Here is a 20,502-nt window from a genome sequence, read left to right as displayed (position 1 = left end):
AAAATTCCTCAGTACCAATTTTTGCATGTGTATACATTTGTGAATTCATCTTTACCAGATTTCTCCAGAGAAACAGAACCAATAGGATATGTGTGTGATTATTTTAAAAAAGAGATTATTTTTAAAAATTGGCTCATGCCATGGTGGGGGCTGGCAAGTCCAAAATTTGTAGGGAAGGCAAGGAGGCTGGAAACCCAGACAAGAGTTGATGCTGTAGTCTTGTGTTTGAGATCTATAGGGCAGGCCAGCAGAATGTCTCAGGAAGCTCTGTTACATTCTTGAGGCAGAATTTCTTCTCTAGGAAATCTCAGTTTTTGTTTGTGAATTCTTCAACTGATTGGATGAAGCTCACCTACATCATTGAGGGTAATCTTCCTTTACTTAAAGTCAATTGTTTGTATATGCTAATCACATTTACAAAGTACCTTTGCAGCAACATCTAGATTAGTGATTGACCAAAACAGTCAGCACCACAGCCCAGCCAAGATGACACATATAATTTAACTGTTATCCATTACCACAATCAAGGTAATGAGCGTATTCATTACTCCTAGCCGATTCCTGTACTACTTTGTAATTCCTATCCCTCCATCCTTAATAATTTTTAAGAGTGTAAAGGAGTTCTGTCTTCCATTTAGTGTTGCTATAAGGAAATATCTGAGGATAGGTACTTTAAAATAAAAGAGGTTTGTTTAGCTTATAGTTCTGCTGGCTGGAAAACTGGGCATCTGGGGAAAGCCTCAGGCTGCTTCCGTGGTGGAAGATGGAGAGCCAGTGTGTGCAGAGATCACTTGGGCAGCGAGGAAGCTGGGGCGGAGAGGCGGAGGAGGGGGGGCAACTGTCTTTTTAACAATCAGAGTGAGAATTCACTGCACTAAGTAAACTCACTGCAGAGAACTCAGAGCAAGAACTCACTGCACCAAGCCATTCATGAGGGATTCACTCCCATGACCCAAACACCTCCCATTGGGCCTCACCTCTACCAATGGGGATGCGATTTCAACATGAGGTTTTGGGGGACAAATATCCAAACTGTAGCAAGTTCTGAGACCAGAATGTTTGAGAATGTTCATTTGATAGACCTTTAAAACACATCTGTGGCTGGGTGCGGTGGCTCATGCCTGCCCAACACTTTGGGAGGCTGAGCCGGGCGGATCACTTGAGGTCAGGAGTTTGGGACCAGCCTGGCCAACATGGTGAAACACTGTCTCTACTAAAAATACAAAAAATTAGCCAGGTGTGGAGGTGCATGCCTGTAGTCCCAGTTACTCAGGAGGCTGAGGCACGAGAATTGCTTGAACCTTGGAGGCAGAGGTTGCAGTGAGCCAAGATCACGCCCCTGCACTCCAGCCTGGGTGACAGAGGAAGACTCTGTCTCAAAACAAACAAACAACAAACAAACACGACACACATCTGTGGCACAATACAATATTCTTTAAGGATTCTTTAAAAATTGTTTTATAACCTGGAAAGAATAAAATATTGCAGAAAAATTTGGGATGCCTTTCTTTGCATTCCCTCCCTCCTCCTGCCTCTGCCTTAGAAATTTTAATAGGTTTTTTTGTTGGAGTGGCATTTTGTTTTCCCGAAATGCAAAGTGCAGTGGTTATTGTGCAAAACAAAGGGTCAAATAAATTTAAACAAAATCCGATAGGTTTCTTTACTGTAAGAATTTTCTTAGCTTTTAAAATACTAACGTGCTTTATGAATTTTCACAAGAGTAAGATGTGCAGAGTTTCCCAGATTAATCCCATTGAGGCATTGTTGGAAAAAGCCCAAGTCTGATTTTCGCCCTTTACTGGAAAGGATCGTCACTATTTCAGATCATCAAAGAGGAGGTAGAGGGTATGCTTGTCATAGGGTCATAAAAGCTCAAAGAGAAGCAAGTACTTATGCCAGACATTGTTATCTGCTTAATGTACATTATTCTCATGTAACCTTCAAAACACTCTTAGAAGTTTTATTCCCAAATTGTAGATATGGAAACCATTAAGAAATTGCCCAAGGTTACAGCAGCTAGGTGAGCCACAGAGTCAGGATTGAGCCCATATCTGTTTGATTCTGAAGTCTGAGCTTTGTCGTTAGAATTTATCCAAAGTTAATCGTAGTGTTTTCCTTTTCCTGATATACACCTGTGCACAATTGTTCACATCTATCAACAGGGAGTAGCCAGCTCTAGGAACAACAGAGCTATTGTCTCTTCTAGGGCATATGGTAAGGCCTAGGCATAGGGGACAGAGCAGTATTCACTTCTCCTTTCCTCTCATGTCAGTTGATGGCAGATAAAATCTCTTCAGCTTTCTTGCTATAACCAATTTATCTCCTTCCTCAGCCTGGCCTCATTTGTTGCTTATTACCGGTCAATGTTATGCTTGCTGTAACTCATGAAATGACTTAAGCTGCAGCACCCTCAGGCCCGAGGCTATGGCACAAGACATGGTGTACACCCTCCCTATTATCTACCTTTGGAGAAATTGTTCTCAACACACCTACATCCAAATTAGCCTCTGAAAGGAAAGAGCATAGGATTATAGTGTGTGAGCTTTAGAATCAGATAGATGAAGGCTTGAATTCTGGATCCACCTCTCACCCTGGGCAAATGACTTCTTGGCTTAATTCCATGTTTCTAAAATGGTCCCCAAGACACCAGATTTGATGACTTGCTGGGAGGATTCACAGAACTCAGCATACAGTTGTATCCACAGCTATATTGATTACGGTGAAGAATACAAAGCAAAATCAACATGGAAAAGCTTGCATAAGGTGGAGCCTGGAGGAAACCAGGCACAAGCTCCCACGAGTCCTCTCCCTGTGGAGTCATATAGGACACACTTAAATCTTCCAGTGGTGAATTATGACCACACATCTGAAATGTCTGCCATGGAAGCCCATCAGAGACTCTGCCAAAACATAGGGTTATTACTGGATGCTGGTCACAGAGGCACACCCTGTGTAGCGTATACTGAAGACCTAGACTTGCAGAAGAATGCAGGTGTTCATACTTTAGGCACCTTGAGCCATTTTTACCAGGGAATGGTGAGACCCCTCACAGAATCTAAGCTGCCAGGTGTTAGCCAAGGGCTAACCTTGTAAGAAGGCCTTTCCAAGGAAAGTTAATGCTTTTTATTTTTTGGCAAGAGATAATTTTGCTTGCCTTAAATAAAAGTCTGTGTGAAAATTCAATGTTAATCAATGTAACATGCTTAGCATAATGCCCTTAGTTCCCAAAATACTTATAACCCAATGAGAGAGAAATGTATTCTCATTTTGCTTAAGAAGGATCTGAGACTTAGGTAAGATAAACAACTGACCTTTGGCCATACAACTTGACCAAAGTAGAGCTAGGATTTGAACTTGGGTACATCTGACTCCAAAGCCCTTACTTGTCTTTCTGTTGTGTCCTGCCACTAATGATGTAAAAGAAATGAAGTAGAAAATAGCATTTATTTATGTTAAAAAATTGATTGATTTATAGGAATCTTTTAAGAAACATTATTGAGATCTAGTTACAATGTCCAATCAGTTAATATAATCGGGCCAACTCCATGGATAGGGAAATTATGTGATATTAAAAGGGTAGCTAAAAGGCCTATCTCTCTGTAAACTTCAGAGCCTCTCCAAAATTCACAGTGCTTGAAACACTCAACTTAAGAACATTCTGTCAGTTGTGGCAAGAGTTAAACATGTTTTTGGGAGGTACTTTTTGTTTTGTTTTGTGTGACATTGATAATGGGCAGTGTAAAACCCTCAAAGTGCAGAAACCTATTTCATGTGATCTGAGGAAGCTCTAGGGCAGTCAGGTGTACTGGGATATCTCCTTGTCTTCAGAACACAGCCTATTTAAAGGTTGTCATACATTATTGACATTTTGGTATGAAGCAGTTAAAATATGAATCTATTGACTACCCAGTAACCTAATACTACGAAGGAATGGAACCAAGCAAGGGTTTGAGGGTGGATGTGGACTTTGAGAGACTTTTCAGTGTAGAGTAAGGAAGGCCCAGCTTGAGGTCACTAAATGGTTGGTTAGTCCCAAGCAATTTTGCTTTGAGTGATTCTATAAACAGATATTTTCTTTATCTTTAAAAATCAGTTAATGAGTACTCTGGGAATTTGAGTAGGATAGGATAGTTTCTATAATTCCTTTAGGGAAAAAGCGTTTATTTTGTTTTATAAAGTTACCCTTTTCTATCAATGACATGTTGCCTTTTGATTGAAGACCAATAATAAAACTGGCCTGGAATCGAACATAGTTATTATTTCATTTTCTGAGTTGTGGAAGTATTTGGTGCCTTTTTTTTTTTTTTTTTTTTCCCTAAATAGAGACAGAGTCTTGCTCTGTCACTTAGGCTAGAGTGCAGTGGTGCGATCCTAGCTCACTGCAGCTTCCAACTCCTGACTTTAAGCAGTCCTCCCAAAGTGTTGGGTACCTTGGGTACCTGGACCCATTTTTTAGTTTTTGAAGAAACAAATTTGATTTCTTCTTTTGTAGCTCAGGTCTGAATTACTATAGGTTTTAAAATTTTTTAAAAATTATCATACACAATAGCATATCAGAGAAGTTAAAATGCAAAGTAATGTGGTTTTTTTTTTTTTTTTAGCCTAAAGTTGCTTCTTTTTTTTTTTTTTTTTTTTTTTTTTTGAGACAGTGTCTTTCTCTGTTGCTCAGACTGGAGTGCAGTGGTATGATTTTGGCTCACTGCATCCTCCACTTCCCAGGTTCAAGTCTTGTGCCTCAGCCTCCCATGTAGCTGGGATCACAGGTGCTCACCACCACACCCAGCTAATTTTTGTGTTTTTAGTAGATACGGGGTTTCACTATGTTGGCCAGGCTGGTCTGGCGACAGAGTGAGACTCCGTCTCAAACAAAAACAAAAACAAAACAAAAACAAAAACTCCTGACCTCAGATGATGTGCCAGCCTTGGCCTCCCAGAGTGCTGGGATTACTGGTGTACATTCACTGTAAGTGTGTGATACCCCTGTTGCATCAGCTATTTTAATTTTTCTGCCTTTCGCACTATCTTTGCCAATATGCATAATTTTTTTCTCTTTTGAAAGAATCTATGGATTAATAAAACTTTTATATGTGAATGTTTGATTAGCACACTGTGTACTTGAATCTTGGTATAGCTATTTATTGGTTTTCATTGATGGACGATTTCTGTTAAAGAACAAAAGGGACTTTGTGCCTTTCAGTTTCCTCACACAGAAGACAGGTTATGGAAGGAGAATGTTGATCAGAAAATATCAATAAAATGCAGACTGGGGCTGCTGGACTTAGACAAGATAGCTGTCATTTTGGTGTCTTTCTATCAATCTGACTAATGACTATTTTTGTACTTATGAATTCTTTAGAACACCTGCTTTTCTGCAGGAAGAAAATGTTTGACTTTCAGTGACAGATGCAAATTATCCACATCATTTTAAATTAAGATTTGAGGTAAAATAGAAGAAAACTAATGCCTAGGAAGTGACTAAAAATATACTTTATGATAAAATGTCCTTCTTTGGCCAAGCCAAGTATGAAAACACTTATTAGACATATTTTTTAAAAATTTTTTGATCAAGGCATAATTCTATTGAAGAATAGTTTGATTTACAGAGGCAACTTTACCCTTATTTTTCATCAGGACCACTGACTTTCTCTTAAGTAGTTGCTTATTTTGTTTCAAGTCTATTGCATGGATGAAAACAGAATATCAAATTATCACTATTAAAGTAGAAATCCAGCAATTCTTCATTCCTTTTTTCATAACAATGTCCTCCTTGCATCTGTTTCCATTTTCTAAGTCTTTCCAGATGTTTTTGAATTAAATTGCATTTCTGCTGCACCACTTCTCTCCACTTCCAGTCCCTTCTAGTGGCTTCTGAAAACACAGAACTTTGTACGCATTATTTCAGTCTAAAGCATTCCTTCATTTAGGTTCCTGTAAAATTGGCGAAAAGGAAGGATGGAGAATAGACTTTTCAGTCTAAAGGTTTTTTAAAAAAACTTCCTCCTTCAGAGTCTCATCTTTAGCTTGCAGGTGGTGCCACCTGGAACTAGGATTTTGAAGCTTAGAACCGGATTAACCCAATAGTCATTGCTCTGTTCTCAAGCTTTCTCTCCATGTTGCAGAATATCTATTTTTGATCTTCATTTCATTCAAACTTTTTGAGAGTTATAGGCAGTTTCTTGGAGAATAAGAAAGCAGTACATTTACTATCTAGCAGCCTTTGCGTGTAGGAGATTGACTTGCTACAGTAATGTTACTCTGGAGATATTGAAGTATAAGGCAAATAACTGGATGAGAGTAGTCTTAGTGAGCAACTTGGATTCAACTTTGGTTCAACCCTTTTATCAGCTTTGTGACCTTGGTCAAGTCAGTCAAACTTTTTGTATCTCAGTTTTTCTCATTTGATAGTTGTCCTTCTCTAAGTGAGATGGTACATGAAAGTGATTTTGAACCTGTAAGGTGCTCTGCATGTATAAGTTTAAATAAAGCCAGCTGTGTTAACATTGTGGTACCTTTAATGCGCTGTAATAAAGATAAGTAGGGTGAATTCAAAATTTCTGACTAAACAAATTTAGGAAAAATTTCGTAACAATTAGCTGTTTCAAAAATTTATCAAAGAAGGGAAATGATGAACATTTTGAACAGATACTCATTTTGATAAATTATTTACCTTCTGTGTATGAAATATACATGTAAAAGAATGTATATAATATCTGTGCACATTTTAAATGATAATTAAACAATAATTATTTGCAAGACCAACTTGGGCAACAGAGTGGGACTCCATCCCAACAAAACAAAACAATAGTTACCAGTGTATAATACATACCTCCTAGCCTAAGAAATATAACATTATGTATCTTTTCTTTCAGCTCATCTGGAATCTTGACTTTATTTATTTATTTATTTATTTTATTTTTATTTTTTATGAGGTAAGAGTCTAGCTCTGGGTCGCCTAAGCTGGAGTGCAGTGACGTGATCTTGGCTCACTGCAACCTCCGCCTCCCAGGTTCAAGCGATTCGCATGCCTCAGCCTCCCGAGTAGTTGAGATTACAGGTGTGTGCCATCACACCTGGCTAATTTTTGTATTTTTAGTAGAGACGGGGTTTCTCCATGTTGGCCAGGCTGGTCTCGAACTCTTGGCCTCAAGTGATCCACCTACCTTGGCCTCCCAAAGTGCTGGGATTACAGGTGTGAGCCACTCTGCTGGCAGAATCATGACTTTAAATACCTTCTATGTGCTGATGACCCGCAAGGTTTTTTTTTTTTTTTACCTCTCCCCAACTCCCAAATTTAAATGTATAGTCTGGATTTCTCTACTGAACTTCAGATTTGTGTATCCGGCTATATACCTGTTACCACCAGTTGAATGTCTAATAGGTATCTAAGACAACAGCTCTGAAACTGAACTCCTGATTTCCACCTCACCCATCTGTACCTCTGTAGTCTTCATCTCAGTTCATGACAACTCTACTTTCCAGTTGCTCAGGCTAAAAACTTGGGAGTTTTGACCCCTTTTCCTGCCTCTTAGCCCATATACAAGCTATCTGCAGATCCTATTGACAGTTTATTAAAAATATATCTTGGCCGGGCGTACATCCTGGCTAACACGGTGAAACCCTGTCTCTACTAAAAAAATACAAAAAAACTAACCGGGCGAGGTGGCGGGCGCCTGCAGTCCCAGCTACTTGGGAGGCTGAGGCAGGAGAATGGCGTGAACCCGGGAGGCAGAGCTTGCAGTGAGTTGAGATCCGGCCACTGCACTCCAGCCTGGGTGACAGAGCGAGACTCCGTCTCAAAAAAAAAAAAAAAAAAAAAAAATCTATCTATCTATCTATCTATCTATCTATCTATCTATCTATCTATCTTGGCCGGACATGGTGGCTCACGCCTGTAATCCAAGCACTTTGAGAGGCTGAGGTGGGTGGATCATGAGGTCAGGAGTTTGAGACCAGCATGGCATGGTGAAACCCTGTCTCTACTAAAAATACAAAAATTAGCCAAGTGTGGTGGTGCGCACCTGTAATCCCAGCTATTCAGGAGGCTGAGGCAGGAGAATCCCTTGAACCCAGGAGGCGGAGGTTGCAGTGAGCCGAGATCGCGCCATTGCCCTCTAGCCTGGGTGACAGAGCATGAGATTCTGATTAAAAAACAAAACAAAAATCTATCTATCTATCTATCTATTTATCTATCTATCTATCTATCTATCTATCTATCTATCTATCTATCTAGAATCTCACTTCTGAACACCACAGCTGTGAACCACACCCAAGCTATTGTGGATTATTGCTAAGGCCTCCCAACTCGTATTTTTGCTTCTCTCGTTTCCTCTTCTGTAGTTTATTTTAAGCACAGAAGCTTGAATTCTGTTGTTAAAGTCAGTCAGGTAATGTCACTCTTCTGTTTCAAAATCCTACTCAATGCCTTCTCTTCCCAATCATGCAAAGAAGATGCCCTATACTGTCTGACTCCGTTAACTCTCCCATCTCTTAGATTACTCTTTTTTTCCCTCATTTTCTTGTAGCTGCACTGGCATCTTTCTATTCCTCAAACATGTCACTGAGGATGTTGGTTCTCAAGTTCCCAGCTTTATGCTGGAGGCTTCTGTTCTGACCTTTCCTTCTTGAGGCCCTGGCTTTTCTGTCCTTTTCTTTGCACACATGGCCATTAACACCCAACTCTAGGCCATTAGGCATGAGCTTATACCCTCAAGCAAAGGCCTTTTTTAGAATACTGGTTACTTTTCTCATTTTGAGCCTTTCCTTTGTGTTCTACGTGAAATTCCTTTACTCTCACCATTTCAGCCAGTTATTAACAGTACTCCATTTTATTCAGCATTTTAGGTGGCTTCTTTGTCAGCCATTTTGCCAGAGCCAAAAATCTGATGAACTGTTATTAACTAGTGAAGTTAGAGCATTGATTTCTTGAAATAATTTTTTCTTTTTCTTGGATTGAAGGATGGAAGACTCCAGACAGGGGACTACATCTTGAAGATTGGTGGCACAAATGTGCAGGGAATGACCAGCGAGCAAGTTGCACAAGTTCTAAGGAACTGTGGGAATTCAGTCAGGATGCTCGTTGCTAGAGATCCAGCTGGTGACATTTCAGTCACCCCTCCTGCCCCTGCAGCCTTACCTGTTGCCCTGCCTACTGTAGCCGGCAAAGGCCCTGGTTCTGTGAGTTATACATATCCTTCTTTCATCTTAAATCAAAGCCTGGGTGTGACACACTGTAAGATAAGAAATTCTTTCAACTTGAGGCACCACATTGGTGTGAGTTGCGCGCTCACCAGTGAAACAGGAAAATAAAAAAACTCATTTGGAGACATTAGACATGTTGGTTTTTCTATTTCGCTGTTTCTCAGGGTTAAGTCATTCAGCCTCCCTGAGCATCAGTGACTTATTTATAAATTGAATAATAATAATACTTGCTTTGTCTATTTCACCGAGCTGGTGAGGAGACATCCAGGTGGTGGAGGGAAAACTGTTAACACTGGCTGATGTGTGAGAATTATCACTGGTAGCCAGAGGCTGACTAAAGGGAATGGATATCAATAATAATATTTATTATACTAATTATTTTAGTTATATAATAATAATAGTTATTTTTAATTATCAAACACCTGGAATTGTTCAGGTCATCTGAAATCTTCACAGTAATTCTGCCAGATAGGTCTTATTGTACATTTAATAGATGAGGAAAATAAAGTCAAACATCATATTAAAGACCTTATAGGGAGTAAGTTGCAAAACTGGAATTTGAATTCACATGTTTCTGGTCCATTCCAAGCTCCTTCCCACTATCTCAACATGGGCTTTCAGTGAAGACATAATAAAGTAAAAGCAAAGAAATGGGTTTTTTGTTTGTTTGCTTGTTTTGTTTTGTTTTTGAGACGGAGTTTCGCTCTTGTTGCCCAGGCAGGAGTGCAGTGGCGCAATCTTGGCTCACCGCAACCTCTACCTCCCAGGTTCAAGCAGTTCTCCTGCCTCAGCCTCCTGAGTAGCTGGGATTACAGGCATGCACCACCACGCCTGGCTAATTTTGTATTTTTAGTAGAGATGGAGTTTCTCCATGTTGGTCAGGCTGGTCTCAAACTTCCGACCTCAGGTGATCTGCCCACCTTGGCCTCCCAAAGTGCTGAGATTACAGGCGTGAGCCACCATGACTGGCCAGAAATAGGTGTTAAAGGGAGGGTCCAGGAGGAAGAGGAAAGAAAAGAGAAATGGGCCGGACGCGGTGGCTCGTGCCTCTAGTCCCAGCACTTTGGGAGGCCAAGGTGAGTGGATCACCTGAGGTCAGGGGTTCAAGACCAGCCTGGCCAACATGGCAAAACCCAATCTCTACTAAAAATACAAAAATTAGCCAGATGTGGTGCACACCTGTAGTCCCGGATTCTCCGGCTGAGTCACTTCAACCGAGGAGGCAGAGGTTGCGGTAAGCTGAGATTGTGTCACTGCACTCCAGCCTGGGCAACAGGGCAAGACTCTGTTTAAAAAAAAAAGAAAGAAAAAGAAAGAAACAAAAACAAAAGGAAAGATAAATGATTATGGTGGAAAAGGGTGGAAGGCCACTGATTATTATCACCTGAGATGTCATTCTGTGTATTCTGGGAAGTTGTTGCCTTTCTCTACTTGGAACTGTATGAGTGGAAGTTTTCTGTTTGAAATATCAGAACCTTTAAAAAGTTTCTCCAGCTGGGCTCAGTGGCTCATGCCTGTAATCCCAGCACTTTGGGAGGCTAAGGCGGGTGGATCACATGAGACCAGGAGTTCAAGACCAGCCTGGCCAACATGGTGAAACCCGACTCTACTAAAAATACAAAGATTAGCCAGGAGTGGTGGCACACGCTTGTAATCCCAGCTACTTAGGAGGCTGAGGCAGGAGGATCACTTGAACCCAGGAGGTGGAGGTTACAGTGAGCCGAGATCCTGCCACTGCACTCTAGACTGGGTGATAGAGGAAGACTCTGTCTCAAAAAAAAAAAAAAAGTTTCTCCAAATTGTGGTTACATTTTCTTTTTCCTCCATTACTCTAGTTCCCCAGAGCCTTCTACTTTGTAGTGAGAGACAAATGTGGATATGTGATAAGTGGAAACTTGATCGAATCAATTATTTACTTTCTCATGTTAATGTTTTGAATTAAAAGCAAAGTATTATGTATTTAGACACCTTACTCATTTACAGAATAGTTTAAAAGATGAGTATTGAAAATAAGTTTTAGGGCCAGATGCAGTAGCTCACACCTGTAGTCCCAGCTACCTGGAAGGCTGAAGGGGGAGGATTGCTTGAGGCCAGGAGTTTGAGGTTGCAATAAGCTGTGATTGCTGCATTGCACTCCTGCTTGGGTGACAGAGCAAGATTTTGTCTCTGGGAAAAAAAAAACAAAAAAACCAACAACAAAGAAGAAAATAAATTAAGTTTTAGGTCGATATTTTTATATTACTGAACAATAATTAGTTTTACGTTTTGTTTCTAAATTTTTCTTTATGTTCGTAGTTCTTTCAGATACAAATATAGCCTAACTTTTTTCTAAGTGGTTATATTAGCTTTCTGTTGTTGTATAACAAATTTACTGGTTTAAAACAATGTCCTTTGTTAGTTCACAGTTCTGTAGGTCAGAATTCAGGGTGGGCTTGGCTTGGCTCTCTGCTTAGCTGCTGTTGCTTCTTTTTTTCTTTTTCTTTTTCTTTCTTTTTTTTTTTTTTTTGAGACAGAGTCTTGCTCTGTTGCCCAGCCTGGAGTGCAGTGGCGCGATCTCGGCTCACTGCAGCCTCTGCCTCTTGGGTTCAAGCAATTCTCCTATATCAGCCTCCGGAGCAGTGGGGGTTACAGGCATGTGCCACCAGGCCTGGCTAATTTTTGTATTTTTAGTAGAGACGGGGTTTTACCATGCTGGCCAGGCTGGTCTCAAACTCCTGACCTCAGGTGATCTGCCTGCGTTGGCCTCCCAAAATGCTGGGATTATAGGTGTGAGCCACTGTACCTGGCCTCTGCTTAGCTTCTTACGAAGGCCAAAATCAAGGTGTGGGCCTGGCTGGGTTCTTTTCTGGATGCCCTGGGGATAGTCCACGTCCAGTCTCATTCGGATTGTTGGCAGAATCTTGTTCCTTGCAACTGTAGGACTGAGGTCCCTTTTTATTTGTTGGCTGCCAGCCAGAGACCTCTTTCGGCTCCTTAAGGTCCACGTGACTCCCTCCATCTTCAAACCACAAGTTGAGTCCTTAATGATTCAGATCTTTTTCATTTCCCTTTCTACTACCAGCAGGAGAAAACTCTGCCTTTAAAGGACTCCAGTGATGAGATTAGGCCCACCTGGATAATCTCCATTTTGCCATGTAATATGGCATCAGTATGGGAGTAGCACAAGGGATTGAAGGTCATGGGACTGTCTTAAAGTTCTGCCTACCATAGGCGCTAAGAAAATACTTGACAAACCTTGCACAGATTGACTATGTACACACAGGTATGCCACTAAGCATATATAATTAAATTTGGTTTTTCCTTTTAGGACAGTTCTCTTTTTGAAACTTACAATGTTGAGCTCATGAAAAAAGATGGGCAGAGTCTTGGAATTAGAATTGTTGGCTATGTTGGAACATCTCATACAGGTAAATGAATCATTTCTATTTTATATTTGGAAATAATCATAAAGGATGTTAAGGTTTCTAGATAGTAAAATTAAATACTTGCAGATTTTAATTTAAATTTTGAACAATAAAACCATGAATCTATGCTAGCAACCAGTCACTTCTCAGTGATTACAGAGTCACATTTTTATCTCAGTAGTTTTATAGCTGGCGTGGTATCCATTAACAAAAGAATATAATTGGCCAGCTCAGTGTGTAATATTTGAATTGTACCTTCTTTTGTTTGTGAAATAGCTATATTATGAATATTGTTAATATATTATGCTAGATTAGATTTGTGATAAGTAAATTGATTACTGTATATATTTCATATTGTAAATGTTCCGAAAGTATGACTGTTATGTTTTATCACTAAAAAAAAGTTAAAACAAGCATTTTCATTAGAACTATTTTCCTTTCATGTAAAAGGAATAAACTATGAGAATAAATACAGAGTTCAAGTATCTCTGAATAAAGCTCTCTCAACTCCTATCTGCAAAGCTTTGGTAACTTTCACTATAAGATTTATTCCTTTATTTTAAGATAATTATTAGGGTAAGAAAAAAATAAACTTTTCCATAAATACTTGCTAATATGAAAATTCAGAGTTATAAAATGTTCTGGTTTTTTTTTAATAGCAAGATTGCAGAGTTCATTTCCTTAAAAAAATTGTTATTTTGCATATTTACAGCAGGTGGAAGGATTAAGAGTGCTAATGTATTCAAAGTCCTGAATGAAATTCATGTCAGACCACCTTGTGCTATTTTAGCCTAATGAAATATCTTTTTTCAAACCTTTAGATTCTAGGTGCCACCTTTATTTAGTTTCAGAATTTAATGACATTCAAAAGAGCTCAGTGTGGATTGTATAATAATGTTGCAAAAAACCACTTCGAGTAGTTTTTAGTATGTTAAGTGTGGTTAGAGGAATCATTAGTTCCTAAACTTATGATTTTGTTCCTAAGTGAAAGTGAATGACTGGTAGAACATTGAGAACATTTCATGTTTACATTACTGAAGAAAGGAAAGTATCTTTTTACTGTTTTACTTCTTTTTTTTTTTTGAGATGGAGTCTCGCTCTGTCGCCCAGGCTGGAGTGCAGTGGCACAGACTTGGCTCACTGCAACCTCCACTTCCCAGTTTCAAGAGATTCTCCTACCCCAGGCTTCGGGTAGCTGGGACTACAGGCATGCACCACCACGCCCAGATAATTTTTGTATTTTTAGCAGAGACAGGGTTTCACTATGTTGGCCAGGGTGGTCTCAAACTCATGACCTCAGATGATCCACCTGCCTTGGCCTCCCAAAATGCTGGAATTACAGGCATGAGCCACCATGCCTGGCCCATTTTATTTCTTTACCCTCGAAAGTTTTTTGGACTGGGTAGTTAGGGGTGGTAGGGAGCAGGTAAATCCAAACACAACTCAACATGCTTTTTAACAAGTAGTCTTTGAAAATCATTTTTGCTGTATTCTATTCGTTGGACTTTTGAGCAGTTCTGGAGAGGGTAGAAAAATGAATAAGAAAAGTCTGTTCAGGGAGACAAATGTGTAAGAAACACTTAGTTCTTTTTTAAAAATTATTATTATCTTTTTTTTTCCTTTTCTGAGATGGAGTCTTGCTCTGTCACCCAGAGCTGTAGTGCAGTGGTATGATCTCGGCTCACTTCAACCTCTGCCTCCCAGGTTCAAGTGACTCTTGTGCCTCAGACTCCCCAGTAGCTGGGACTACAGGTGTGCACCACCACACCCGGTTCACATTCTGCAGATGTGAAATCCGCAGATATGCGGGGCCCACTGTACAAGCAAACTATCATGGTATGGCAGATGACATATTCAGTTTGTCAGAGGGAAATGGAGAATTCACAAAGAAGGCAGCATTTGAGCTATGAATGGCAAAGAAGAAGGGTTTTGATAGGTCAAAGTTTACTAGAAGAAAGAAGCTAGAGAAAAGGTAAAATCATGAAACTGCCAGCTGTTTTGGGGAAATGTCAAGTGTGTGCTGTGGACCAGGCTTGGTGGTTCATGCCTGTAATCCCAGCACTTTGGGAGGCTGAGGCTGGCAGCTCATTTGAGCCCAGAAGTTCAAGACCAGCTTGGGCAACATGGTGAAACCCTGTCTCTACAAAAAATAAAAAAAATTGTAGCCCCAGCTACTCAGGAGGCTGAGGTGGGAGGATCGCTTGAGCTGGGGAGGCAGAAGCTGCAGTGAGCCATGATTGTATCACTACACACCAACCTGCAACCTGGGCAACAGAGCCAGGCCCTGTTTCAAAAAAAATAGTAATAAGAGCCTGGTGTGTCCAGACTTATTTTCTTGGAAAGTTGTAGTGGAAATTGAAGGCAAAAAATAAATTTGGGCAGATTATGGAAGGGCTTGAATGTGATTCTATGAAATTTGTATATTATTTTGTTGGCAATGGGAAGCAATTGATGTTTATTTTTTCTTCTATAGTTTTTTGTTTTGTTTTGTTTTTTGTTTTTTGTTTTTGAGACAGAATCTCACTCTGTTGCCCAGGCTGGAGTACAGTGGCACGATCTCAGCTCACTGCATCCTCCACCTTCCGGGTTCAAGCAATTCTCCTGCCTCAGCCTCCCAAGTAGCTGGGATTAGACGTGCACCATCACGCCCAGCTAATTTTTGTACTTTAGTAGAAACAGGGTTTCGCCATGTTGGCCAGGCTGGTCTTGAACTCCTGACCTCAAGTGATCTGTCTGCCTCAGCCTCCCAATGTGCTGGGATTACAGGTGTGAGCCACGGTGCCCGGAATTTTTTTTTTTTTTTTTTAAGAGACAAGCCTTAAGCTCCTGGGCTCAGGTGATTCTCATGCCTCAGCCTCCAGAGTAGCTGGAATCACAGGCATATACCATCACACTTAGCTAATTTTAAAAATTTTTGTAGTGATGACATCCTACTATGTTACCCAGGCTTGCCTCAAAGTCCAGGGCTCAGGTGATCCTCCCTCCTCAGCCTCCCAAAGTGCTGGGATTACAACTGAACAACTACACCTGGCCTACAAACAATGTTTTGAGTTTATTTGGAAATAAAAATGTAAAATCATGCAGATCTATTGTGTTTTGTTTTCCAGTTTCCCTTCCTGTCCCTGCCCATGGGAAGGCATGCTTTACAATTAAAGTTTTAAATTTTAAATTAAAAAATTTTTTATAGCCATTTGTCTGTTTCAATGTTTTATTTTATAATATGTAAAGATTATTTCATGTTGCTGAGCTCATACAATTTTTTTTTTTTTTTTTTTTGAGGCAGAGTCTGGCTCTCTTGCCCAGGCTGGAGTGCAGTGGCTGGATCTCAGCTCACTGCAAGCTCCGCCTCCTGGGTTTACGCCATTCTCCTGCCTCAGCCTCTCGAGTAGCTGGGACTACAGGTGCTCGCCACCTTGCCCGGCCAGTTTTTTGTGTTTTTTAGTAGAGACGGGGTTTCACTGTGTTAGCCAGGATGGTCTCAATCTCCTGACCTCGTGATCCGCCCGTCTCGGCCTCCCAAAGTGCTGGGATTACAGGCTTGAGCCACCGCACCCGGCCACTAATTTTTTTTTGTAGTTGTTAAGACCATATGTGCTTTTCTGGGCCAGGCATGGTAGCTCATACCTGTAATCCCAGCACTTTGGGAGGCCTAGGTGGATGGAGTACTTGAGGTCAGGAATTCGAGACCAGCCTGACTAACATGGTGAAACCCCATCTCTACTAAAAATGTGAAAATTATCTGGGTGTGGTGGTGGGCGCCTGTAATTCCAGCTACTTAGGAGGCAGGAGAATCACTTGAACTCTGGAAGTGGAGGTTGCAGTGAGCTGAGATCGTGCCATTGCACTCCAGCCTGGGCGACAAGAGCAAAACTCCGTCTCAAAAAAATAAACAAACAGAAAGATCATATATAGTTTTCTTATTTCTGTGTCTGTGAAGCTAACATGAGCAGTGATCTAAATATAGGCGGAAAGACCTAGGAGACTCTTGTCATAGTGATGGTAAAAAAAAAAATGATGAAGTGTTATGCCACATCAGTAGTAAGAGTAGAGGCAGACTAAGAGAGAGTCAGACTTACTCTGGGCTCTCCTGAATTCCAGCTTAAATTAGAGTACATTTCATCAGGGTTCCATTACTGATTATTTTTCCAGAAGAGTAGTCATCAGTCAAATCATTTCAAATTCGGGTCACTTGAGATGGTGACAGTTTGAAATAATCCATCAATTTCTCTGCTTGTGTTCAAAATAGTATTTATCAAACCTCCAGTCAACCCCGTTAGCTAATTAACCTCTTGATACAAATTTTGCAATCAAGGCCTAATTAGAATTTTCTTCCTTTTTCTGTATATCTGTGCACCTTAAGGGGAGGCTTCAGGGATTTATGTGAAAAGTATAATACCTGGCAGTGCTGCGTACCACAATGGCCACATTCAAGTGAATGACAAAATAGTTGCTGTAAGTAATTAGCCTCTGTTTTAGGTTTGATTCTAGTTGAAAAAAAGGTTGATCATTATTATAATACATGTGAGAGGGGGAATAGCTTAATATAGTTTTATAAGGTTTTTTAAAAAATTAAGTTTGTTATACAGTAAAATCTCATTATTTTGGACTCTTCTTCCTACATTAAATTTTTTTTCACTGTCAGTAAATAAAGGATTCACTAAACGTATTGGTAAAAAAATATATTTTTTCTATACATGTGTGTTTGAAAGTTGTTCTAGCATTCTTCTAGAAAACCCTGAGAGTACCACACTGTGTTCTTTAAACTCACTCGTTTTATCTATAATTAATAGGCCATTAACCAGCTCTTTTTATCTTTTTGTGAAAATAGTTTTTCTATTAATAATTATGAGTACAACTAAAATTGAGGTATTTTACATATTTAAGAATGTAATAATTACCTTTTATCAATTAAAAGTGGTCTTTCCCCCATTTAGTAGAAATTAGTTCAGTTTATATATACACTTATATTAATGTCTACATACATGTATACATACACATTGCTTAACATAGAACCAAATGCTGCGTGGTATGATTTGAGTCCTTGTCCTTCAAATCTATCTAAGAAAGCACATTTCATGACTGTTGGCTTTAAAAGCCTTATGGGGAAAGTTGAAATACTTATAGCTAGCTCAAAGAAGATTGAGAGAGGAAGCCTATTGGTCCAGATAGACTTCAGGAATTGGGCTTGACGTAGATTAACAATACTGTTCTTGCTCACACTTTTTCAGAAAGCTAGAAGACCTATTGGAGGGAGATCAGTGTGTTTCTTGAAAATATCATGTGGTGATATGAATAGAGGGATGAAGTATTAGATGACTTCTTCAGTTTTGATAATAATGGCTTCTATTAATACATCTTGAGAGCTATGTATAATAACTGGTCATCTTTTATGGCATTTTGAATTTTGAATTGCATCAGAGATTAAAGTCCTTTATATCTCTCAGGCTATTAGTTAAGTGACAAATTTGAATTTGCTTTCTAGTGTGTGAGGAAGTTTCTCAGCATGTTTTACTAGTTTTACATCCTTATTCAAAAATATATCCTAAGGTCTAAATTAATTCTTTTCTTTTTTCTTTTCTTTACTTCTCTTTTTTCTTTCTTTTCTTCCTCTTTCTTTCCCTTTTTTTCCCTCCCTTCCTCTTTCTTTCCCTTCCTTCCCCCTTCCCTCCTTCCCCCCTTCCCCCCTTTCCCCTTCCCCCTTTTTCCCCTTACCACTTCCCCCCTTCCCCCTTTCTACTTCCTTCCTTCCTTCCTTCCTACCTTCCTTCCTTCTTTGCTTCCTTCCTTCCTTCCCTCCCTCCTTCCCTCCTTCCCTCCTTCCTTTGTCTTGCTCTGTCACCCAGGCTGGAGTACAATGGCACAATCTTGGCTCACTCCAACTACTACCTCCCAGGTTCAAGCGATTCTCCTGCGTCAGCCTCCCGAGTAGCTAGGTCTACAGGTGTCTGCCACCACACCTGGCTAATTTTTGTGTGTTTAGTAGAGATGGGGTTTCGCCATGTTGGCCAGTCTGGTCTCAAACTCCTGACCTCAGGTGATCCACCCACCTTGGCCTACCAAAGTACTGGGATTACAGGTGCGAGCCACCATACCTGGCCTAAATAATTTATTTTTGGAATGAAAGGAATTACCTCATTTTTGCCAGAGCTAAAAATAGGAGCTAACTTGAAACCTCTGTTTACTGTTTCTCTTGATGTTTTAGGTCGATGGCGTGAACATTCAGGGTTTTGCCAACCAAGATGTTGTTGAAGTATTACGAAATGCAGGGCAGGTGGTACACCTAACCCTAGTTCGAAGGAAGACATCCTCATCTACTTCTCCACTTGAACCGCTTTCAGCCAGAGGTGATTAATTTGCCACCCCTCTATCCCTCAAGTAGTTTACGTTTGGAAGAGCAGTTCAATTTTGGAAGTTGCTCCTGAGTCTCAGCAGGAAATGTTGTCCCGCCTCGTGTAATGCACTGATGGAGAAATGAGTCAGCTCATTTGTTCATTGAAGAAGTGTTTTCTTGCTTACTATGTCAGTCAGAATGGTAGGATGTGCACCTTGACATGCACTAAGCTCTGAGAGCATCTCTAAATGGAGATGAAAATCATTTTTTCTAAAAGCTTTCAAATTTCATTGATTACATATATTTGAATAATAAAGCTTTGACACTTTTGTTGGGGGAATCTCATTTGTCTAATGCTTTGACATTTTGCAGACTTCAGGTTACCTATTACTGCCTCAAAAAAAGGCTGGAGGGCAGTGGCATGATCTTGGCTCTCTACAACCTCTGCCTCCTGGGTTCGAGTGATTCTCATGCCTCAACCTCCCAAGTAGCTGGGACTACAGGCGTGTGCCACCACACACAGCTAATTCTGTTTGTATTTTTAGTAGAGACAAGGTTTCACCATGTTAATCAGGCTGGTCTCAAACTCCTGACCTCAGGCGATCTGCCTGCCTTTGTCTTCCAACGTGCTGTAATTACAGGTGTGAGCCACCGTGCCCAGCCAGGTTTCCTATTACTTTTAACAATATATTTTATTCTAGTCTGCTTCTTGATTTACTTTTTGAGGTATACTGAGAGAAAATAAAACATGTATCTGTATTTTGTTTTTTTTAAGACAGGTCTCACTTTGTTGCCCAGGCTGGAGTGCAGTGGCACGATCATGGCTCGCTGCAGCCTTACTTCCTGGGCTCAAGTTATCCTCCCACCTCAGCCTCCTGAGTAGCTGGGACCACAGGCAAGCACCACCAAACCCAGATAATTTATTTATTTTGTAGAGATGGGGTCTTTCCTGGGTTGCCCATACTAGTCTCAAACTCCTGAGCTCAAGTGATCCACCTGCCTTGGCCTCCTAAAGTACTGGGATTACAGGTGTGAACCACAGTGCCCGGCTGCATGTCAGTTTTTAATTATCAACTTATAAATGTATAGATGAACAAAAGTTGATAATCGTGGAAACACATATTCAATTTAGAATGAGTGACTTACTGGGTGCAGTAATTCTAACCATGCTTGGTGGCTCACACCTGTAATTCCAGCACTTCTGGAGGTCGAGGCAGGAGGATTGCTTGAGGCCAGGAATTTAAGACCAGCCTGACCAACATAGGGAGACCCCTTCTGTACAAAAAATTAAACATTAGCCGGGCCTGGTGGCACCCACCTATATTCCCAGCTACTCAGGAGACTCAGGCAGGAGGATGACTTGAACCTAGGAGTTTGAGGCTTCAGTGAGCAAAAAAGTTGCCACTGCATGCTGGCCTGGGTGACAGAATCAGACCTGTCTCTTAAAAGGAAAAAAAAAAACGTGACTAGTTATATAACTAAGAAGTAAGAAATACTTCAATTAGAATTTGACAGAAGATCATTTTTTTCCTCTGGAAATATTCCTCTGAAGATACAATACACCTGGAA

The 20,502-nt window shown here is 40.3% G+C and overlaps 1 protein-coding gene across 8 annotated transcripts in view; it reads left to right on the top strand.

Moving 5' to 3' along the window:
- PATJ (PATJ crumbs cell polarity complex component) overlaps positions 1–20,502 on the top strand; it is a 409,036-nt gene that overhangs the window by 38,016 nt on the left and 350,518 nt on the right. For all 8 annotated transcript variants that reach the window (XM_038000719.2, XM_038000715.2, XM_038000710.2 and 5 more), the window contains 4 exons: positions 8,956–9,174; positions 12,506–12,605; positions 16,963–17,054; positions 18,805–18,946. In XM_038000719.2, coding sequence (XP_037856647.2) covers positions 8,956–9,174; positions 12,506–12,605; positions 16,963–17,054; positions 18,805–18,946 — 553 coding nt within the window. The remainder of the gene's footprint in view (positions 1–8,955; positions 9,175–12,505; positions 12,606–16,962; positions 17,055–18,804; positions 18,947–20,502) is intronic.

This window comes from Chlorocebus sabaeus, chromosome 20 (genome assembly GCF_047675955.1).
Source record: "Chlorocebus sabaeus isolate Y175 chromosome 20, mChlSab1.0.hap1, whole genome shotgun sequence".
NCBI lineage: Eukaryota > Metazoa > Chordata > Mammalia > Primates > Cercopithecidae > Chlorocebus > Chlorocebus sabaeus.
Note: the sequence above shows the minus strand (reverse complement) of the source record. Positions and strands in the feature narration are given on the sequence as shown.